Genomic DNA, 22,379 nt, shown 5'->3' with positions numbered 1-22,379 from the left:
AAGGCTACGAGACCCGCTCTGTCTTCTGGTCCACCCTTCCACGCTGGTCAAAGCCCATCAGGTTTGGAAAGACATGACAAGCCCACGCCCCATTCCAACACCTCGACTTTGTTACACAAACAAACGAGGACCACTGATCGTCTGTCCAAAGCCTGCATTTCGCTACAACACTGTCTTGCTCAAAGCGGACCTGTCAGGCTAAACCCATCGGTTAACCAATGTCTTGGAGTGTCTTGGCAGCAAACGGCACCACTTCGCGGCCAATGGTTCGTTTGAAATTCATCTGATGCCAGCCGTCCCACTTGCCATGCTGTCTCGAATGACGGCAGCAGTCCCTATTTTTGACTGGGTACATGGGAGTTTCGGTGAGGTGATGGGCGGCATTGGGGCAGCGCATGAACATTGAGGGTGGCATGGTGACATGGGATGGTTGGCTGTGGCTGGCTGTATTACCTCGCTTTAAAGACCGTCTTATAACGCAGAGAGGCATCCGGTCCATCCCATCTCGCCCGTACACCTTCAGTCTCACCTGCCCGTCCACCCAAACCCCAAGACTCACCGCAAGCCAAGATGAAGGCCGTCACGTATGCCGCTTTGCTGTTGGGTGCTTTGTCCACCGCTTTGGGGCAGACCACGGCCGATCCCGGACCATCTCCCACCGAGTCCATCGGCTGTGTGCCTCACAATGACCACTGGTAAGCTTTGGTTTTAATTAGTGCTGTAAGCTTGAAGGCATACTAACCTCACTACTTCAGGGACTGTGAGGGACCCAGGGTCACCGATGCTGTCGTGACTACCGGGACGGCCACTGGCGCGGCTCCTGTAGTCACCACGGGTGCAGCTCACCATGATCACGACAGTGATGGTGATGACCATGACCATGATCATGACCACACCGACGATGAGGATGACCACACTGATGCTCCCGGCACTGGTAGCATCAAGCCCAGCCCTACCGAATCATATGGATGTGAGGCTCATGGAGATCACTGGCACTGCGATGGTCATCGTACTGCTTCGTCCACTCTTATCGCAGTCACTACTACAAACACCGGCGCCGACTCCGAGGCCGCCACCACCACCACCTCCACCTCGACTGCTGGCGCTGCCCAGATCACTGGCCTCAGCCTTGCCGCCGGTGTTGCTGCCATCGTTGCCATGGCTCTCTAAGTTTAGGGGGGGGTAAATACCAGCGAATAGCCACCGACTGTATTTTGACATGTATCATTTATCTCTTGTAATCCTTAACAAAGTTTGATGCAGAGGACATCTCGCCAGTGATGCTGGGCTGTCAGGATTGGCTGAACAAGCTTCCTATCCAGCAGGAAAGACAGATAGTTCAAATACTTAAATAATATTACAATATAATGGTTCAACACCACTTCCTGCGAAATGTCTTTCGTTCTTTTCACCGAGGTGTGAACTGCACAATTGGATGCTTCTGGTAGAAAACCTGTCTAGAAGCTGTGGAACTACATGATATCAGACTCTGACCGGACATGACAGAATTTTGTAAGATCTGATAAAGGGGGCTGCCCTTGGCCTCCAGTCTATTTTTCACGAGCATTGATACAACGTCAAAACTTGGATGGATGAGATGTCAAGAACCTGAGATCTTGATTCGGCGGCTCCACCATCATCAAGTTGCCGCCTGCTACGAATACCACAAAATGCACTCGACTCTCATGTTGTTCGATGCCCCTTCCAGAAGCTTTCACAAATCTCACTCCAGACCTGAGAACCTGGGATCCCTTCTATCTAGAAATTGCTGTCAAGCAGTGACTTGCATCTGTCATGTCAATCAAACAATGTCCCGCGCAGTGAGAACCTTGATGGCCCACGGTTCCGATGGCGCTAGCAAAGATAGGGCAGGAAGCATCCCACGTCTCAGCACAGACCGCCAAGCGGCCTGCCGCCCTAGCTGAATTCTTGCGTCAGCGAAGAAAACGGAAAGCCAAGAGCGAAGCCCAACCTCTTCTTCCAACATCGCTCTTGCCCAACTCGGATCCTAACTGATAAGAAAATAAGAATGCCAAAGATAAAGCAAAATATCACCCTGGAAAGATAAAACAACATTAACAATGACACGGTAGCATCTAACGTCACATCCCTCATCGCATTGCTCCGGTTTGGAGAAGAGATTGCCCCTCCTTCTTCATCAGATGGAATTCCCTTGTCGCATGACCCATCCATCAAACAGTCGGAAATGTCAAAATGCCGCCTTGTCTGTCTGTCAACGCTGCATTTATTGCCTGCAGGAAACCCCGAGATCGCGCAGCTGAAGCGTCGTCTTACCACCCTCCTCATCCGACAGCGGAACAGGATCATAGGCTGAGATGGAGGGTCAGGAGGACAATCATGTACGTTCTTGATCGTCCGGGACAGATGGGTCCGAATAAATATCTTGGGCCGACTCGACATCATCTCTTCTAAACTTGGGCCACACCACTACGGACCGTATTTCTGTGCCAGCATGTGTAGGACGATGACTTTTGGTGACCGACGACGTCTCAAGAAACCTTGGCACAGAGAACCCGATTCACCTCCGTGAGCAAAGTATTTGGACCATTCATGACAGAGGGTTTTTAAGTACAATCTCATTGGGTTGGATTGTCATGAAGAGTGCCCAAGGAACAGCTGACTCAGCTTGACGTTTACCGACTAGTTCGCCGCTTCACCGTCGGAGCCTTCTCCGGTGATGAGGTATTTTCGGAATCGACATCCAGGATGTCCGGCACGTGGAGCGAAAAATCGCTTGTGACATCTCAATAATAATTTTACACTTAACGACAAAATAACCACCAATCATAAGTTTAAAATCTGGAAAAATTTCAAAATATTTAAAGGCTTCTTAAGAATAAACCTATACCTTTAGATTTGGCAAAAAAAAAAAAATACTTGGTAGTTAAAGGGTAGTGTAACTGAGTAAGGTCGAAATTAAATTACACGAGCAATTTTTCGCCCCACGCGTCCGGGAAGAGCAATACTGTGTAAAATAAATACCCCGTGACGATCGGTGCATGGAGCGGAGCAGAACGGCGCTATCTTCTCAAAACTCCGAGTCCCAGGCACCGAGACTCGGCTGGCTCCGGTGAGACTTGTCTTCGCTGGAGCCCACCGCTCAGCACCGACCTTTGACGTCTTATCTTTGGTTCATGTGACTATCTGACTGTCTCAGGCACGAAGAACGATGACAGCCCCGATTGCAAGCTTCCTGACGTTTATCGATGAACTTGATGAACAGGTGGAGCCTAACCTCACCGGCGCCCCGCATGTTCCTTGCACAGGACAACCAAACTCCCAGAGTTGGTTGAGTTCTCCTGCATTGCTGGCTTTTTTTGCCTACTCTTCGAGTCTCCTCAACTCTCAACTTGAGGACTGGCTGTGTTGTTCTGTCCCTTCAACGCGCAACATATATTCGGGTCTCAATGCTCCAGATGCTGCATGTTCAGGCGCCTACCCCACTCAGGCTCACCAAATGGCCAGCTCAACACTCACCATTCTTCCATGGACTTCGAGGATTTGTGACACTATGGATTAGAAATCTAAACCTTTGGGCTTTGAGAAGAGAACAAAGAGTAAGTTTGCTCCACGTGTTGGGTCGTGGGCTGAGGCCTCTTATCAGCTCGTTGACCACCAGGGAGCAATGAGCGTCAAGAACCAGATACGTGCCGTCGCCAAAGCCCCCTCGGAGGTTCATCTTGTGCCGTGCATCAGGTTCGGAGCAAATCTTTTGAGAAGAAAAATAAGAAAGAGGGGGCCAGCCGTTCCATTAATACCTGATTGAAACTCTGGTAATTGACGACTGACAATGGAACTGTTGTCGTTGTGGTGGGTGGGCTCATGGCATCAATGGAGTGCCAGAACTGCCAGCAGGCTTCGAAGCTAGCAACAAAAGAAGCATAGCGTGCTCGGCGGGCAGCTCTCGCGGAGAATTACTGGCTGGTCGAGATGCCAGCAAAATCGGCATTTTTCCCTCGCTGCAAGAAGACGTGTTTGAGGTTAAAGCGAAGGTCTGGTCGAACAACTGGAGCCACGCGATTGGCCAGTGTAGCAACGATCGCACAACAGAGCACAAGTTGGGCAAAGAGTCACCCGCTCAGCTTTGGGAGAGGAAAAAGGCGAGATGGTACTAATATCGTGATCCAGACTGCTTGGGCCGAGCTCTTCAACAGAAAGATTCAACTTTGCTGCTGCACCTCGATCGAACTATCGACGACGACAACGACACCGACGTCACCAGTCTCACACACCCTTGCGACATTTTGACGACTGCAAATATCACCAACACCGGCGGCACAACTCACATCAAAATCAACGACATGCCAAATCTAGTATCAGTCGACGTCTCGGTCACAGATGACCGGGTCAGCCTCGTCTTCTCTCACAAAACCGTGGCAGCCGCCTACGCCTCCTACCTCAAAGCGGAAGACGCCCGGCAACAACAACGAGCATCCTCCTTTTCCCCACACCACTCCCCACAGCTTAACAACCACAACCCATACCGCACACTTCACAACAATCCTCTGAGCGGCTACCACCGCGCTCCTCAGTTCTCCCCTACCACAAAAGAAGTCACATTCTTCCTCCCCTCCTTCATCACCTGGTTCATCACCTGCCGGTTACCCGACGACGAGGATGCCGTGACCTTCAGCTTCATCGACGCGGACGAACAAGTGGCCACCAAGTGGGCTGAGAGCATGCTCCTCTTTGAGTTGGTACCTCCCAACCCTTACGACGACGTGAAGCAGCTGCATGTGAGGAGGCTGTGGAACAAGGCGAAGTTGCTCAATCTCCTGGAGGATCTTCAGCAACATCAGCAGCAAGCCAGACCTGGTAGTGGTGGTCCGTGGCAGCAGGGCGGTCCAGTTCAGGGGTTGAATGCTGGGTTTCACGCGGGTGCCGGGTATGGCGGGTATGCCGCTAGCGGAGGAAAGACCAACTCGACCGTGACGAGCCCGAGAGGCAGCGTGAGGGGCAGCCCGACTAGTCCCGGAGGGCAGGGAGGATACAGCAGGATGAATCACGGCCCCAATAACGGACAGGTGAACGGACTTGGTGTTGGCCACGCTGGGCAGAAAAGAGCAAGGGATGTGTGGTGGTGACTAGTGTTTTTGTCTTTTTGCACGACTTTCAAGATGGTGGAAAAATGGGTTTGATGGATTTTGGTTTAGCGACGGGCGTTGGTGATTTTTTTCAACAACAACAGCAACAACAACAACAACAACAACAACAACAACAACAATTCTGGTTTGGCGGGATCGGGGTGTTCTCGGGCATACATCATGGCATGGCGTGGTGGGCTTTTGGATACGATACCCTACTTTTTCTTTTCTTGCTTATTACATCTTGGCCTGCTTGAAGCAGACCTGCGACTTGGCACATACTGCCGGCTTTTCTTTTGTCATGAATTCAGAGATGGAGCTTGGGGAGGACAAGCTGGGTGGAAGCCAGGACAAAACAGAACTGGCTGGCCTTGCTTATATAGTCCAACAAGACAACTTATTCCATGGCTGCTTGTGGCCTTTTTACCGTGCTTTTGATTCCCTGCTGGTGTGAAGTTGACTTGTGCCCAACCCAGAACTGGCTGTTCAAAGTTCCCACAAACACTCAAGAAACAGCAAGAAAGTCATTGGTTCTCGGTCCGACAACCCAGGTACTACTCGGATCTCACATTTGGAAAAAAAAATTACATTTCAGGGTCAGGGTTGATGGCGGTAGAAGCAAGGTTTGACTGGCGCGGCCTGGCGATCAAAAAGGGGGCTGTGCAAACCAACAAAGAACCAAAGATGCACTTGGGTACAACAGTCTTGACCAGACTGTTGGGCCCAACCATAAACATCAGAGCAACTCAGAAAATACCGGTCAAGGTGACAGAAATGAGTTGTAAAGGGCAAAGTAGAAATCTTTGTAAATACTCAAAGCTTATCATCATTGTTGTCAAGATCTGTCAAAGTGTTGTTGAGTGCTGACATGTTGGCTCCACGGCGGAGGAGGCTGAGCAACCGGATTTCCCACCTCCCGTCGTGCATTTGGCTCCCTCGTCATCGTCCACTGCCCCGGATCCTGAGTTGCCATTGCGTATTCGCCATTGCGGTCGGGGGCGCGGCTGATCTTCAGCCCCATGGGCCTTTTGTTAGTTTTGGCCTTGTGTCCCGGCCCTCTCAGAGCCCGCCACGACTAATGCGCGCAAGATATTCCCGGCTCCGTTCTTTGTCAAGTGAGGATCGTAAGGAACTGAGCCACACCAATTCTCCGCACACTCATTACAAGATGAGGATGTAAAAGTGGCGCTTCCCACTCTGTCTGTCGGCTCTTGATCGGTTTCTACCTCAGCCGTTCCCCCTACTAAAACCAAGCCATCTATATTCACATCAAGTCGGGGCAACGTTTGTCGGGTGATTTTGTCTAAGCCCCCGTTTGGTGGGTGATTTGAAAAGGACGGGTGAAAGGTTATATCAACGCTACCGCCCCCCTTTTTACTTCCTTCTGCCGCTTTGCCGGTGGCCCATTGCTACAAAGTCTTGGACGCATCAGTGCAGAACCAAAATACCCCCGAATACATCACCACAATGGCAACAACAACAACCGAAACAATAAACACTCACAAAAAGACCCTGCCGCTTAGTGGGGAATACTGGGCCCAATTTGAAGTTCCGCTTTCCTTACGGGTTCCACGAACACCAGGACCAAATCAAACCGAAATGCCATCTAAACGCTTCAGCATACCCCGTTTTTCTCTTCAACCGCGAGATTCATCGTCATCCCTTTCCGATGCAACTTCAAAGCCCACGCAGAAGAAGGAAAAAATGCGCCACGACAATCTCCCCCCGTTGGTCATACCCCGAAGAAACTCCTCACACCAAGCTTTGCTTCTTCAACTCCAAGTCATCTCCGTCCCAGGGGCAGTCACGCTGAAGAAAACCTCGTCGGACCAATCAATCCAAAAGCGACAACCCCAAAGACCTCATCAACCCCCCTACCAACACTACCAACACGAACGAGTCTACAACAAACCAGCAACAGATCCCTCTTCACAAAGGGTATCCTCCGCCCAATGCCCAGTCATCAGACCGGTCCCCATCCCCATCCCCGACCTCCCACCCGTCCCCCCTGTCCCCCTCAGCAACTACCCCCCCAACTCCTCCACCACCCGCCGCCTCTCCCAGGTCATCAAGCGAGCCCGCAGCAGGAGCAAAAGCCGGGACCGTCGCAAATCCACCAAACCAGCCGAACCAATCCCCGAAACCCCCTTTCTGGCCTCTGCACCCTACGGAACAGGCAACAAGCTCAACCCGGGCGCCCCCTTCTTGAATGATGCCCCTATCGTCGTCGAGCCAGAAACCCCCTTTCTGGCGCTGAGACTAGAGAGGAACATGAACGGTCCCTCTTTTGAAGACGAGGATTTTCTTGCCGTGATGAGCAAGGGTGGTAAGACGCCGCCTGACTCGGCCATGACGATGGGGAGTTTCCTCTCGCAGTATAAATACCCGCCTGTGACGAATCAACAGCGTCTGGTGCAGTCGCCTATTGGGTATGGCGAGGGGGAGGATGCAAGGGCTGTTTTGCCTAGTCAGAGTCCGAAGAAGGGGTCTAGGGACTCAGAGTGGGTGCAGAAAGAGAAGGCGTTGAAACGGTCGAGTGCGGTTTGTGGTGGGGTGAGGAGCTTGAATGAGAAGGATGGTATGAGTCCTCGGGTGGCGGGGAATGGGTTTTCTGCTGGGGGAGGGAGGCCGGTGTCGTTGCCGCCGTGGAGTAAAATTCTGCCGACGGGGCCAAGGAAGTCGGGGGAGGTGAATATGGCAGAGATGTATGCGAGGATGGATCCTGAGAGTGGCCATGGGGCGAGGGGACAGGGGAGGGAGAAACAGCTGGTGGAAGTGAACGAGGAAAAGTCGGAGAGGATGGATAGCTTTAATAGTGTTATCTATTCGGAGACGTGCGTGGCTCATGATTTGGATGGGAGGGAAGAGTGGAGGAGGTCGAGGGCGGTTAGTCAGAAGGAACCGGAGCAGGAGTTGGTGGATGAGTTTGGGGAGAGGGAAAAGGATGCTTTGAAGGAGTTGTTAGAGTATATGGATTCGATTTTGGGACCGACTGACAATCCTCCCATGAGGTCGGGTGCCAGGTGTATTGGTGGTGATTGGAGCAAGGAGCAGAGTTGGTGGAGGGATGTGAGGAGGAGCTTGCAGTAAATTCTCGGCTTGGAGCAGCAATAACCTCATTGGTATGTAAATAAACATCACAGTTGTCTATCTTTGGGGAAATTCATCCAGTAATCATTCGGGCCTCTATCATTGCGACTGAAGGTCATCTTATATCCATGGGATGCATAAAGTTGTGACGTACACATAGTGTGATGAAGAAAATGTACTCAGAAAAGCCGTCATGAAAAGATGATCTTTGCTTAAAATATGTAGTTGACTGAACCTCTATCAGGGAGATGGCTTGCACCTGTGTTTCTATAGGAGATTGGGCCCCAAGTGATTCAAACAGTCACGGTCACAGCCTGGCAGTTGAGTTCTACAGGGACTTACAGGCCTACTTGCTCCCACTAGCCACTATACAATCACTGAATGGCCCTCTCGGCCTGCTAAACACGACCATGTCGTCGTCTGCTGCCTTGAAGCGCCACATTTCCTTGATTCCCACCACCCACGAATTTTCCTTCTTTCCTTTCTAGTCCTCTCAATTTTTCCTGCGACTTTTTCCCGTAGGTCTTCATCTGAGGTCCTTTGTTCATACTTTCACAAGGAGTGACTTGTTTGATCCAATACTTGTTTGTGTTACCGTCACTCCCTTTGTATTACAAGTAAATACTGTGTCGACAAAGTTTCAAGATGGGGGTCGGCGACCTCGCCGAAATTGAATCCGGGGTTTCGACCCGCTACCCCCGTGACGAGGAAGACCTCACTTACAAGAAGCCCGTCGCCAATCTCGCTGCAAAGGAAAAGGCGGAGAAGTACAACCGCTACTACTATGCCACAGGCCCAATCAACTGTGGTGGTCGTAGCAAACCCACCCCCGTCTACCACCCTCCCAACTGGGTGTACGCCACCGGTGACACCCCGCATCCCTCGCTCGACAAGGGGACCATTCCTTGGACGTCCTCCTCCTCAAGCAACCATGACCAAGAGATCGATGTAATCCCTCAGATCGATACGGTCAACGAGGCTGTCGCTGCCGTGGAGCCTACCACCAACAATGCTGTCCACACCAAGGCCAATGAGGCTGACGACCACATCAATTCGACCAAAACGCCACTTTCTCCATTCGACGGGATAGATGTTGATAGCCTTGTCGCTGATATCATCACCCCCTCATCACGTCGTGCCAAGGCTCTGAAGAAGACCAGAGGTGCCGGCTCTTCCCCGAAGATCCCCAGCAACAGTTTGTTTCCTCCAATCCTCTTTTTCTGAACTGATCTTGATGTGAAAATTCTTTTTCACCACAAAACCCTCCTCTCCTGTTCCCAAACCGGGCGTTCTTTTCCCCATCACCGCTCAGCCCAAGTTTACCCCTCTGGCTTCAATCAACCCTCAACCCAAGCGCAAGCTCGAGCTTCTCGACAGACGTGGGTTGAAGCGCGCGAGAATCGAACTCAAGGAGAGGAAGGACCTTCTCAACCATAGTCTGGATGATGGAGCTGCGACACTCGAGGCCCAGAAGCGCGCTGCCGCCGTCCCTGACACCCCCACCAAGTACTTCCAGATGAACCTGGAAGTGAAGCAGGTCCAGTGCCAACGGTGCATGAAGACCTTTGACAGCCAAGGGGAGAGAACGACCGATGAGAACACCTGTGTGTGGCACTCTGGTATGTGGAGATGAGTTTGGAGAGTCAGATACTGTGGGGACGGTAGATGTATGGCGACACAGTGGGATAGGCCGTGGTAGAAGGTTGATGGAAGATGAGAAGGCTTCCTAGTTCCATCAGTTCTCCAGAGTGAATACTATATCATATATAGACTCATTGCGCCACATCTGATGGTCTGGCGTTTGCTTGCTTCATAGGCTCACAGCTCATACCTTCACGACCTCCACAACAAACGCACATATCTGTTTCTACCTTTCTTCAACCACGAAATACTAACTTGCCTTTTCAACAACAGGCATGTTCGCAACCAGTCGCTTTGTTCGCTGCTCTGCTCACGGCGATCCGGAGATTGAGGAAGGAGATTCCCAGTACTCTTGCTGTGGGTCCGGATCCCCGGAACACCCTGGATGCGAGACCGCACTTGGACATATCTTTGACTGAGTGGTTTCGTGACCGTGATGGAATAGAAGGAGTGAGAAGTGCACGGAAAGAAATGCATCATTGGCAGACATGGGGGTTCTTTTTGTGAGCGGAAGTTGGACATTTGTTAGTCTTCTGAAGGGTTTCATCCTAGTTCCTGTTCCGAATATCGACTTTGAGAATTACCTTCTTCGTGAGTGGACCGGTGCTGGGCCGGTTCAGCACCGGCTTTGGCCTGTGTAGGGGTGTGTAGGGATGTGCTACTCTGTGCTGGTGTCACAGTTAAGCCAACAGGCAAGTTGAACAGTATGTGGAGCACGGGAGGTGCCAGCCAAATCGCTACGGGAACCAATAGGAAGTGGAGCGCCTGGGAGCGCCAGGAGCGTGGTGATCCAAGTGATCCGAAGGTGACGGGAGTGATCCATGGTGAGCCTACACTGGGAGAAGCGATCCATGATCACGCTTGGCATGGTGATCCAGGTAATCCACTGGGATATATATACGGAGGAACTGGCCGGTGTAGATAGACAGTTCCGCAGTATGCAATTACAAGTCACATTCGTTGGTATCTTGACTATTGTGATTGAGACAAGCCATTTTTGTACACTGTTTAGCTGTACCGAACCAGGATTGTTCAGAAGCTCCTTCGACTAGTATCTTTTCAGAGATTCTCGATAGGGGTTCGTCACATGTATCCACGTAGGTCTACTAGGTAATGGAAAAGGTGCGGTGAAAGTGCAAGCTTTTCTTACTATTTATACCCACTACGTTATCTTTTCCACTACCAATTAGTTACAATAAAGCCTACCTGAGTATAACCGGTGTTAATTCAACTGTCCTTCTTAGGGCTCTGAGACTATCTAATTTCTGAGACTAATCGAGCTCTGGTGAGCTCGGCAAGGCCCAGACCAGCTCCATCTTTCCGCAGAAATAAAGCTCAATCACTATAGACCGAGGAAAGCGAGAAAGCAATGACGAAAAGCCTTTGGGGAAGCCAAATTGTCGAAGGTTGATCTGTCTCTCTTGGCAAGCGATCTGTGGCCTGCTTCACTATATATTGCATTAAGGCATCATTGCGAAGAACATCTTTGAAAAAGGGGCTATTTTGGAAGGAAGCCTTTGATATTGAGCAGATACCAGCTCTCAATACATCTTCATCTTCAACTTCCCGTCAGTGGTCATCCCTATCAGTCCACTTCTCCAACCCCTCCAAGAGCGCCTCGTGCACCGCCTTATCACCACTCCTCTTCAGCATCTCGTCAAACACCTCCTGACCCATCCTCTTCAAGAAAATCAGAAATGCCCCCCACACAAGATCCGCATACACCACCTGTTTCCCCTCAAAAAACGGCCCATTTGGATTCTCTTTCATCAACGCCGTGACAGCCTTCACAACTGGCTCAACCTTCCCCCATGTCTTCTCCCCGCCATTCTCCCTGCCAAAATCATCCACCTCCATTCCCAACAGCTTGCCTCGCGTGTCATACCAATACGGCCGGCTCTTCTCGTTCAACAAGCTTTTGGGAATGAGCGGCAGGTAGACTGGCCTGAAGCTCTTCATAAGCTGCGGCATGAGTTCTTCCATTTTGGCTTGGTAAGGAGAGGCGAGGTCGATGTGCGGGGTGGGGTAGAGGGCCTGGAGCTGCTCAGCAATGACCTTGCTGTCGGTCACGTATTTGCCCGAGGGGAGGATGACGGTGGGAATGGTGTAGGCTGATCCTTCCTCGTTAGGCGGCAGGCTAAGGCGGTGTTAGTAAAGGGAAAGGGGAATGCTGCAGCGGAGGAAAGGACGCACTGAGGGGAGAGACGGGGAGCGATGTCGGGATACTCGAGCCATTCTGTCTTGTAGGGAATATTCTTGAAGTTGAGGAGGAGGCGGGCTAGAATGGTAATGTCAACGATAGGTCATAATTCATCTTGAGGGTCAAGACTCACTTTTCCAGGGGTTCAATGACCAAGCCTTGCAAGGGGGCTGGCTGGGAAGGTCAAAGAGAATAACTTGTTGTTGGTCCGCCATTGTGTCGAGGATTAAAGTTGACTACGCAATGCGGGGGAAGAGTATGAGGAAAGATATTCGATCTTGGCGGGGTTCTGATGGCGATGAGGGGGCGGTTTATATGTTTGACACGCGATCCAGACGGCGGTGGGGTATGGTAGCAACGGGCTCGCCCTTGAACTGACATGCATGTGGGGTACTTGGCACCGGCAACAACGCGGACGATGGTCTATCACTGTGTTGACTCGTAGCCGACCATGTCCAGCTGATTTGTTCAATGCTCTTGAGAGTCCGGAGCCCCGGAGAAGCCCTCACGGCACTGCAGTCCGAAGTCGCACATCTACCAGTCGGTTGAAACGAGGACCTGGTGGGAGTACAGATCTGTGATGACGTCAGATTTCCTGACCGGACCCACTCACTTATACTGCACTGAACTACCAGAAACGGAACCTGACGCGAAAAGAGCATTAAGCATATGTTTTGATTTCTAATCAACTCCGCGTACCTATAACAGGCCTTATGTCTCACACTAACATCTGGAACATCGGTCTATCCGCAAGGGGGTTTCTAACTGTTGATTTAAATGTTCAGGCACGATTTTGTCTTCCTCTGCATACCCAGTATAGGACTGCACCAGACCCTATAAAGCTGAGCTGTTGTCAGTATGTTTCAGCAAAAATAACAAGTCAAATCTATGTATGCCAAATTCCTGTGCTGCAGCAAATTTCAAAGCACCCGAAAGGTCCAGCCTGGGTGGATACTTCAGCTGTGTCACCCATCTCTGGCCACCCATCGTCACTCTTGTCAAGAGGTGGATTCCCAGACGAATTACAGGAGACTCGAGACTTGTATCTCATGTCCTGTGGAGTTTCAAGCGCCGCAAAGTTTGAACAGACTTTTGAGAGAATGTGCCCACGAACTGGCATTTCAAAAGTCACGAGTGAATATTGTAATTCAGGGGAAGAGAAAGATGCTCACGTAGGTGAGGTGGACTGGTGGACTGGTGGACTTGAGAGTGAATGCAATGAGTGAATACAGGAGTCATCTCAGCTTTCAAGTCACAAGGCAATCAAGAGTTAAGAGCATCCTAAAGGGAGCCGCACTATGGCAAGAAAAAAGCTTATCAGTATTGAGAGAATCCACTTTCCCTGTCACTGGGCATTGAACTGTGCCATCCTGATCTTCATTTAGTATACGGATTAATCTCTCACCGTTGTTGCCAACCTCTGACACATCCCACCAACACCACAATATCTTCACCTACCGTCCAGCTATCCAAGATCAGCACCGAGCCACTGCACACACCGCTAGCAAAACCTCTTGGTATCAAACCATCAAGTAAGCACTAAAATCTCTAGATTCGTCCCCAAAAAGGAGCAAGAAGAAAGAAACAGAACCACAGAAGATACTAACGTGGATGCGCAGAAAAAGAAAACAAACTGAAAATGGCACCTGTGAACCCGAACAAGAGCGGCAGCGAACGGGATTCTGCTAGCACAAACGCGCTCGGCGTTGAAAAATACGGTACAAACTCGACAAAAAGGTGGCCATACGAAGACGGCACCGAAAAAACAGGGCCGAGATGAAAAAGCTAAACAAGGTGCTGGACTGGCTTTCTTTTGGCCGGAAAGGGCAGGACGATGGGGAGAATGAAGAGAAGAATGGGGAAGACGGAGTGGAGGATATGGACACAAAAGAAAGTTGATGTGGATCAGCTGGAAGCACGTATTGGCCCTTGGGTTTTTGATGGCGTTGAAAGTCTCAGCCTGGCTCATACCAACTCTAGCCACATCACCACTACGAAACGAGTCATGTGATGGGAAATATTTGGGTTGAATGTCCTGCACTTTCCTCTGGTAATAAATTGCCGCGATCTTGTGTGCAGTCTATATCAGCTCTCTATGTATCTTTTTATTCGACTTTCATCGTCCAAGGGTAAGGCTCCACTATCCAAGGTTGCTACTGAGTAAGAATCGGAACAAGACATATTATAGGTGAGTGGGACACGATGATAGTTCTCCATACTTTTCCATGTTTAATCTTCAATGAGTGCGGACCGTTGGCAGTAAATCATGCTTTCCGGGTTCCCGAGCGGCGAGGTTTGCTGGGCAAGGCGCGCCATCTCCCACCAAGACACCCCCTCTTGTTCCGGAGCCACGTATGTTTAAATCCAATTTCACCGCAGGTCTGCATTTCTCTGCTCTTTCACCTTTTTCGCAATCAACGACATTTCTTTCTTCCACAACCAACGTTCCTGGCGACAGTTTGGAAGCTGGCATCGTCGAGATCACAATGTCCGATTCCATCAAGAGGAGAAGCAAATCGCATGCTAAAAAAACCCATGTGGTCAATGGACAGAGCTGGAGATCCAATGGACCTCCGACCCAGAGTGTCCGAAGCGTGCTGAACAGGGACAGCACCACTGATTCAGCGAAGGCCCAGCAACCATCTTCGCCATCGGGATCGGCCCAGAAGCCCCCAAAGGAGCAGATGAACGAGCTCAGTCAATACATAGAGCTCCTTTTTCAGTTACAGAACTGGTATTTGACCGGTAACGACGCTTCTCAGACCTCGGGCGGACACGTCAAGTCCAACGTGTTGTCCCCGGTAGAGGAGGAAGTATACAAACTCTACCGACTGAGAAACCGGATTGCATTCAAGCTACATGCATTGAAGATGACCACCGCACAGAAAGGCTCAAACAACGATGAGCCATCACTCAGCGGCACAGCCCCAGTAAAGCTGGCTGATATTTTGCAGCGGAAATGGGACGCCCCTCGTCTCGATCGCAAAGTTCTTCACCAGATCCTCGCTAAGGGCGGATACAAGCCAAAGCCCAAAAGCCGAGTCTCTTCAGGGCTCGCCCTCACACCTTCAGACACTGACTTTTTCGAGCTTTGTGCCGCCATTGAGAACCAGATGAAGAATACTGCCAAAACTGCAGGGCCTCTTCCACCACCACCACCACCGCCACCAAAATCCAAGCACATTCAATCTTTCGAGACGGCCGAGAGCATTGCAATGGGCAGGTATGTCCCGTCCTTGGCCAGAGAAGAGCAACCCATCACCTTGACGCCAACGATGACAACGAAGACGAGCACGCTCTCCTCGATGACGACCAAGTCCCTTCCACTGCCCCCCTTCTGCAGTCCGGCTCTTGCCAACGACAAGGCTGCACCCGCCGAGTCCACCAAGAATCGTACCCACAACTGGAACCCTGTCGACGCGACCCCTGGGTCCCCGAGGGACTCCTTGCAGCAATTACCTCCTCTCAGACACAGAGAAACACCCATCTATATAGATCTACCCGACAGAAACCTCGAGACGAAACGTGTTCTCGATTCTCAGCGTGAAACTGAGGCCAAGGCAAAACCGATTGTTAGGCTTTCACCAAATCGCGCCACACCGCTCCTCCAGCCCAAGGTCCCCCTTACGACCGGGTTTGAGCGCCAGTTCGGGGTCGGTCGTGAGGACGACGCTTGGTATGTCGGCGAGACAACCAAGAGGTCAACGCCTCGTCCTTCGAAGTTACGGCATGAGATTCAGGCTGAGCCTGACACTTCCGTCATTGCTGCTCATCGTGCAGCCGAAGTGAAGCTGCCGCTGAAAGTCAAACCTGAGCCTCAGGCCGAGCTGAAGCTAATGCCCAAGGCTGTTCCGGCGGTGACCGGTCACATCTCGGCGTACAACCCTGATCGTCGGTCTCGATTCATGGGTAGCGAGGTGCCTATGGGCAACCAGAAAAAGACCGAGTCCACGATGCCTCCAACGCTCGAGCCCAGCCCCTCTCCCACGTCCGAGCCTCAGCCCCCTAAGCCGACGACCCCCCCAAATGAACCACACGTGTACAGCAACGACCGACCCATCGACTCCGACTCCGAACAAGAATGGGAGGTCCTCTCTACCCCCGACTTCCTGGCTACATATTGCGAGCACTGCGGCATCGAGCACGATGACTTTGCGAGCTTGAGCTTTGACGAAGACTCAGACTCCGACTCCGGCGTGGAGTTTGACGAGCAAGAAGACGGGGTGCTGATCACCAACCGCCAGCTCATCGAGGGGGATGATGACGACGGGATTTTCAAGCGGACGACCGAGGACTGGGAGGCGATTGAAGACTGGGGGGATGATTTCACTGAGGAGAAGGAGGACGACGACGGGCGTTATGTTGTTTGAGATGATGTCGTTTGGTTGGGTTCAGTGCCGTCTATTGTCGTTTCGGATCTCTCTTAGCGTTTCCATTTGTGAAGTTGGATAGCTATGCATGCTTGAAATGTTTGGCTTCAGTGTTTGTTGAGGTTTCTCCGTGTTTTTGTTCTGTATGTGGAGGAGGAGCATGGTTGAGAATAGGTTGATTAAAGAGAGGGGGAAAATGTTGAGCTTGGGCCTTTTTTTCTTGTTAAACGCAATGTGTGGGTTAGTCTCTCAAATACCATGGGTTGTTTATTTTCTCAAACGGGATGCGCGGTTACTTTTCTCAAACGCAATGGGTGGAAAACTGCTTTCTAAGAGGAGTCGCGGCCATGTTCAGCCCTGGAAGCTTTTGCGTCGTGGCGGTATCCTTGCTTTGGGAATTTTGTTGATGCCTCAAATATTTGCCTTTACAGACACATCAAAATAAAACGCCCAGAGGGAAGGCCGATGTTTTAAACCAGGGGGCGAGTGAGGTGACTGATGTGTAATTCAAACGGCCAGAACTGCATATTGCCTTCCCGAACCTTCCCTTCCTTGGGTATCAGCACGCAATATCCGCAAACCCCCATACCATGGGTTGGGGTTTCCAATCCCACCTCGTCAAAACCAACCTTTATTCTCACCACTCTCATCCATCACCTATCAACTTCCCAACTCAAACAAGTCGTTACAAATCCCCACAAGGGCAAAGCCAATAATCACTGCAATGCTGCGTGTGTTTGAGCAAGTTTCCCGCCTCCCCTCCACAGTTCTCCCAGCCAATCACAAGCCCCCCTCACTGCCAGTTCTCTCCCAAAAAGGCAAGTCCCAGGTCTTGGCAGCGAGGGACTCGCCGCCGCAGTGTGGGGTTCCTGCTGCTCGGCCGCATCAACAAACCACAGGGATGGAAGCGAGGACAACAACAGGATGCATTTGCAGGGGAACACACATCAGAAGCACATGGCGATATCAAACTTGCTCAGATATCAGGGTAATCCTCTATATGTCATTGGCCAAGGGGGAGAATTGGCTAGTAAAAATACAGCTAGCTACGGTGAGGCTGGCCCCCTCTTCCCTGTCGACATCTTCCCCATCATCAGCTCGGTGTTGGTGGAAGGAACAGAGGGAGAAGTAAGTATAACAAAGCTTGTGCTTCCCATCCTTCTGCAGCCATTTGTTCCATCCCACCCATCAGTTGTTGTATTCACTTCCAGAAAAAAAAATCGTCCCGAAACTCCCAAATATATAACCCCATCCGTGGCATACGAATTTGCCCCTTGTGATCTCTCCAGGAGCATCATCATATCCTCATCCTTCATCAGTCAAATACTCCACTCCTTCGAATATTCCAATCATATATCCTCCCTCCATCACTTGAAACCGTCCATCAATATTTGTATCCCTCCCAGAAAAAGAATGGCCCTCACCACCGCTCTCGCCTTGTTGGCATCCGCTCAGGTCGCCACCGCCCACTTCGGCATCGAGTACCCTACTTGGAGAGACAACACCCTAGGCAGCGCCTCCACAAGCAACTACTCCCAGTGGGAATATCCATGTTCGTTGTTTCCTTTCCCTTCCCTATCTCCCTTCCAAAGTCTCTGTTCCTCCCAAAGAAAATTGCTGACCCATCCCCCGCTTCCAAACAGGCGCCGGTGTCCCTGGTGACCTCGGCAACGTGACTGACTGGCCCCTTGACGGCGGCTCCCTAGTTCTCGATCTGCACCACGAGTGGACATATATCTTTGTCAACCTCGGCCTCGGTGAGAACGTGGCCAACTTCAACTACAGTCTGACCGACCCGTTCCTCAACTCGACAGGCAATGGCACTTTGTGCATCCCCAAGGTGACTCTCCCGGCCAACTTGCCAATTCAGGATGGGTCACTCGCAAGCATTCAGGTTGTGACGCTGGGCGAAAAAGGCCAGTCATTGTACAACTGTGCCGATATCCGGTTCAGGCAAAACGCGACAGTGTTGAGTGGTGATGCTTGCAAAACTTCAGAAGGAGTGTCGGCGGCAGCTATTGAAATAGGGGGCACAAAGACTGCTGGGTCGACCGTTGTTGGTGTCAATGTTGGCGTATTGGCCATTGTGGCCGCGCTGACTGGTCTATTTGTATTCGGTTTAAGCGTATAATAGTGGACGCAGTGAGCGTGGCGTGATAGATATCGCTATGGGTAGTGTGGTTGGTAACCTAGATTGCTGCGTCATGCGTTAGTAAAACATGTCATGATTGAAGAAAGCAGGAGTCAAAAGATAGTTAATGGGCCTTAAAAAATGGTCAATATGCCTCAAAAGATGACTATCTTTCGACGCCCACTGACTATCTTTCGACGCATACTGGCTATCCTTTGAGGTATGCTTCATGATTTTTACTTACTTCGCAGTGCTAGTCTGCTTCACGTGGACGCCCAAACTGCATGTAACAGCGAAACATGAAATTGGTGCTGTGGCATGGTTGTAAACAGGACCACCGTGGCCCTCTATCTTTCGGTCACTTGCTCAGCAAGAAAGTGGCCAGCGATGTCCTTGATTGTGGCTCTTTCCTTGGGGTTCGGTGATAACATGCCATGAACAAGTCTTTCAAGCTTGTCTTGTGTGTCCAGGCTGTTGCGGGCACTCGTAACCTCGCCGAGCCACTCGCGCATCCTGGATACGGCCTCCTTTTGAGGACCGCGATCTCGTGAGTTGAGCTTCGCAATTATCCAGTACAAATGGCGCGGGTGCCGTTGGTTGGCCCGAACATCAGGCCAAGTGATCTTGCCCAAGACGTAGAGCATTGTCACGCCCAGCGCCCAGACATCACTTGCGGGCCCGCGCTGCCTCAAACCGATAAACTCGGGTGGGACGTACCATGGTGTGCCAGCTGCAACTGGGTCGCGGGCTTTGGTCGACAAGCCCAGATCACACAGTACGGCTCCGCGGTCCCTGCTGTACAAGATGTTGCCTGGCTTGATGTCGTTATGCACCAAGCCTTTGCTGTGAATGTAGTGCAGAGCACTTGCAATGTCGCGCAGGATGCGGGAAGCGTCTGACCGATCGCCATTGAACATGTCTGTACTGGCAACACGCCACGTGCCCTTAGCGGTGAGGTCGCGCGCATCGACATGCTCCATATAGAGGGACAGAAACCGGGCATCACCACCATACAACCGCACAATGCTCTTGTGCTCGAGATTTTCCTGGTACTGAAGCTCTCGAAGCCAGATGTCGGCCTGTCGGATCACGTTCTTGGCAATGGCGGCTTCGTTATTGGGCAATGCGTTGGTCCGTGTCTTCAAGACTTTGACAACAATGACCCCATCTGGGACATCAGAGTGGTCAGCAGTAAACACAGTAGAGAGACTGGATGTAGCGATCTGATCCCTCTTGGCGATGGTGTATTCGTCAATCTCGCCGCCCCTTGGGAGCTTGACGCCAGGAATCTCAACGACGTCGTCAGACTCTAGGTCCAAGAGGGGGTGGCCGTCGGATGTAGAAATCTCTTTGCCAGTCCCAGGTAGCGGAAAGACCAGTGGGTTGGTTGTGGCCGGAAGAAACATTATGACCCCGTCCTCATTCTTATCCTCGGGCTCCGATGGACGCATTCTCTTCTCGTTCTTTTCAGGGGTGGCAGGCTCGTCATCGTCATCGTCGTCAAAAGACCGCTTCCTAGTCACGGGTACCAGCTGGCCGTCGATGGTCGAGAGATCCGAGACTGAAGAGCTTGAGAGCAGGCGCGCCTTCGCCGCACGCTTCTCCAGGACACGAAAGTCCAGGATGTCGGCGTCGTCGATTTTGATCCGCCAGGTGCCCGGCGCGAGGGCCCTGGTGAAATTAGGCTTGAGTTCAAAGTGCTCCCGGGGGCTGCCCGGCACTTGCTGTGACACACGGTATAGCTTGAACGGCACCTCGGAGCGGTTAAGGAGTACTAGTTCGTTGCTGTGTGGAACAAAGTACAGCTCGCACCAGAGCTCGTCGTTGCGCCGTTGGCCAGGAACGCGGACAGAAAACTTGATGTCCCTGTGGGTTTGCGTGACAGCCAAAACGCTGTGGTTCGTGTCATCGCCGCCATCCGTCACCTCTGCGTGCAGGGCGAGCCATTCGCAGTTCTCGTGGTTGCCTGGACTGACGGACCGACCCCGCGCCAAGGGCCTCATTAGAATGCGGATATCTCTGTCCTGGGGAACCACCAAATTGTCCAGCGGAACTGTGCTAGACATGGAGCGGTCTTCCTCCATCCTGGAACGAGCCAGACGGGCTTGGATTTCGGATTGTGAAAATGGTTGGGTCTTTTGCTCGGAAGCCTGCGAGAATCCCCTTGAATCGGCCGCCGCTGCCGCCGCGACCGCCTTGGGGGTAATCATGGCGCAAGTCAATGAATTGGGGTCTGATAGTTGGAAGGAAGCAAGAAACGGGCCCACGGAGTTTAACAGAGCTGTTCACTTGTAAAGTAAGGGGTTGGAGTAACCGTAAATGTGCGCAGATGGAACCAAGGCAAAGAGGGTAGAGGAGGGAGCCGGCAAGCTCTCCAGTGCTGCAGACAAGATAAAATCGGGGGGTGAAAGCGAGCGAGAGGAAAACTGCGAAATCAAGACGAACAACAGGCCGGCATAAGAGGAAGCAATTCCTCTCGGCCGTGTATACGTTATTGTTTCAAGGCTGGGGAGCCATCTTTGCTGAATGACCGGTGCAGTGAAAGTCAGATGAACCAGTGAAGGTGGAAGAGCGCTGGAGGTTTGCGCCCTGCTGATGGATTTGGCTGGGGCATCAGCCTCACCAGGCGCGAGGTGATTGGAGGGAGTCATCGAAGCTCTCAGAAAAGCAGCGGTCCGGCGGGTGCCTAGCACCGGTCCGCCTGTTCGCGCGCGCTGCCGTGTTAGTGCAGTAGTTGACCGAATGCTTCTTTCGACTTGGAAGAGGGCTGGCAGATGATATCGATTTGTTTAAATCGCCGTCATTCCCGGTCAGCTTTGCCAGTCAAATGCCGCCATCATCTTCCAAGAGCCATACCTCGCCCATGATCCCGGCCGCAACTGGCTGCACGCCGACTTGCCAGTTCCAGCGCCCTGGGTCGCTTCAGCCCATGCTGTCCCTTTTGGTAGGGCTTCACGGCCTGAGTTAACAGTGAGGCTCTGATGGCTTGTCCAAGCTTTCAGCCATCCGTTGACGGATTGCGTCTGTCGGGCCCGAGAGAAGTCTGGCGGCTGGAAAGTTCGGTGTTATGGTATGTTGACGGCCGTCAGCGCCTGACAGTTCTGATCCTCTCCGATTTGGGCCTCAGGTAGGCACTCAGTGATCTTCTTCAGGAGGCCTGTGTCTGAGTGGTGTGGCACATGATGGGACTGTTTGCCCACGCTGGCCTCAAGAAAAGTATGGGACCGTGTGCATCGTGATTCGCAGAGCACCAGTCGTGCAGGATATTGCCCCTCCTTAATGCAGAGAACGAGAAAATGTCTCGGGGCAGAGAATTATGTACTATCTTCACCCCCGTGGGATTCAGACGTCAGCGTCACACCCCACCTCCCTCACATCCTTCTGAAAAGTGTCATCTGCCCAGGCTGAGTGAGGGCGAGCTGCATCACGAGAATCATGGATGGGTTCATGAAGAACTTTGGGAGGAGGCGATGCCAACCGGGGTGACATGATCTCACAAAAGGAGCGAGCGGATTACCAAGAGGGAAGGAAGGAGTCATGCTCTCAATCAAACAAGATGATGTCGGCCGGTCCCAAAGGTTGAGGGAGTGAACCGCTGTAATTTGAGAAGGCTCGAGGCTTGAGGCACTCAGATGTTTTGGAAGGCGCTCATCACGGTTTTTTGTGATGGAAAACCAAGGAAGTGTGGGAGGAGGAAATGGACAAGAAATGAGTGAGAATGATGACGGAAATTGATGCACTCACTCCCATCCTTTGGTCGGGCACCAGCAGCAGGCTGATTACGAAAAGTGCCTGTGGAACGTGTGGCGGGCGGGACACTGTGCTGGCGATTGGCTGAACGG

The 22,379-nt window shown here is 51.8% G+C and overlaps 9 protein-coding genes across 9 annotated transcripts; 7 read left to right on the top strand and 2 right to left on the bottom strand.

The window, feature by feature from the left end:
• Positions 1–42: 42 nt before the first annotated feature.
• On the top strand, positions 43–1,389 carry QC764_101320 (uncharacterized protein). Its single transcript, XM_062941354.1, has 2 exons — positions 43–695; positions 756–1,389. The coding sequence occupies exons 1-2, from the start codon at positions 571–573 to the stop codon at positions 1,168–1,170; spliced, it is 540 nt and encodes a 179-aa protein (XP_062804197.1). The 5' UTR covers positions 43–570; the 3' UTR covers positions 1,171–1,389.
• Positions 1,390–3,045: 1,656 nt separating this feature from the next.
• On the top strand, positions 3,046–3,737 carry QC764_0001720 (uncharacterized protein; the record flags this gene model as incomplete). The annotated part of the gene is made up of 2 exons (XM_062939712.1): positions 3,046–3,578; positions 3,684–3,737. Exons 1-2 carry the CDS (start codon positions 3,429–3,431, stop codon positions 3,735–3,737), a joined length of 204 nt encoding a protein of 67 aa, XP_062804196.1. The 5' UTR covers positions 3,046–3,428.
• Positions 3,738–4,322: 585 nt separating this feature from the next.
• QC764_101310 (uncharacterized protein) lies at positions 4,323–5,105 on the top strand (the record flags this gene model as incomplete). Its single annotated transcript, XM_062941353.1, has 1 exon — positions 4,323–5,105. One exon carries the CDS (start codon positions 4,323–4,325, stop codon positions 5,103–5,105), a length of 783 nt encoding a protein of 260 aa, XP_062804195.1.
• Positions 5,106–6,572: 1,467 nt separating this feature from the next.
• Positions 6,573–8,195, top strand: QC764_101300 (uncharacterized protein; the record flags this gene model as incomplete). The annotated part of the gene is made up of 1 exon (XM_062941352.1): positions 6,573–8,195. The coding sequence occupies one exon, from the start codon at positions 6,573–6,575 to the stop codon at positions 8,193–8,195; it is 1,623 nt and encodes a 540-aa protein (XP_062804194.1).
• A 645-nt stretch (positions 8,196–8,840) lies between these two features.
• QC764_101295 (uncharacterized protein) lies at positions 8,841–9,419 on the top strand (the record flags this gene model as incomplete). Its single annotated transcript, XM_062941351.1, has 1 exon — positions 8,841–9,419. The coding sequence occupies one exon, from the start codon at positions 8,841–8,843 to the stop codon at positions 9,417–9,419; it is 579 nt and encodes a 192-aa protein (XP_062804193.1).
• Positions 9,420–11,070: 1,651 nt separating this feature from the next.
• Positions 11,071–12,653, bottom strand: QC764_101290 (uncharacterized protein). The gene is made up of 3 exons (XM_062941350.1): positions 12,170–12,653; positions 12,030–12,114; positions 11,071–11,973 (listed from the first exon to the last, which is right to left on the bottom strand). The coding sequence occupies exons 1-3, from the start codon at positions 12,249–12,251 to the stop codon at positions 11,406–11,408; spliced, it is 735 nt and encodes a 244-aa protein (XP_062804192.1). The 5' UTR covers positions 12,252–12,653; the 3' UTR covers positions 11,071–11,405.
• Positions 12,654–14,522: 1,869 nt separating this feature from the next.
• QC764_101280 (uncharacterized protein) lies at positions 14,523–16,406 on the top strand (the record flags this gene model as incomplete). The annotated part of the gene is made up of 1 exon (XM_062941349.1): positions 14,523–16,406. One exon carries the CDS (start codon positions 14,523–14,525, stop codon positions 16,404–16,406), a length of 1,884 nt encoding a protein of 627 aa, XP_062804191.1.
• Positions 16,407–17,456: 1,050 nt separating this feature from the next.
• Positions 17,457–18,872, top strand: QC764_101270 (uncharacterized protein). Its single transcript, XM_062941348.1, has 2 exons — positions 17,457–17,958; positions 18,050–18,872. Exons 1-2 carry the CDS (start codon positions 17,820–17,822, stop codon positions 18,535–18,537), a joined length of 627 nt encoding a protein of 208 aa, XP_062804190.1. The 5' UTR covers positions 17,457–17,819; the 3' UTR covers positions 18,538–18,872.
• Positions 18,873–18,884: 12 nt separating this feature from the next.
• Positions 18,885–20,747, bottom strand: QC764_101260 (uncharacterized protein; the record flags this gene model as incomplete). The annotated part of the gene is made up of 1 exon (XM_062941347.1): positions 18,885–20,747. One exon carries the CDS (start codon positions 20,745–20,747, stop codon positions 18,885–18,887), a length of 1,863 nt encoding a protein of 620 aa, XP_062804189.1.
• Between the last annotated feature and the right edge of the window lie 1,632 nt (positions 20,748–22,379).

The sequence above is a fragment of the Podospora pseudoanserina genome, chromosome 1, assembly GCF_035222485.1.
Source record: "Podospora pseudoanserina strain CBS 124.78 chromosome 1, whole genome shotgun sequence".
Lineage (NCBI taxonomy): Eukaryota > Fungi > Ascomycota > Sordariomycetes > Sordariales > Podosporaceae > Podospora > Podospora pseudoanserina.
The sequence above is the reverse complement of the archived record's forward strand: the minus strand, read 5'-3'. Positions and strand labels throughout refer to the sequence as shown.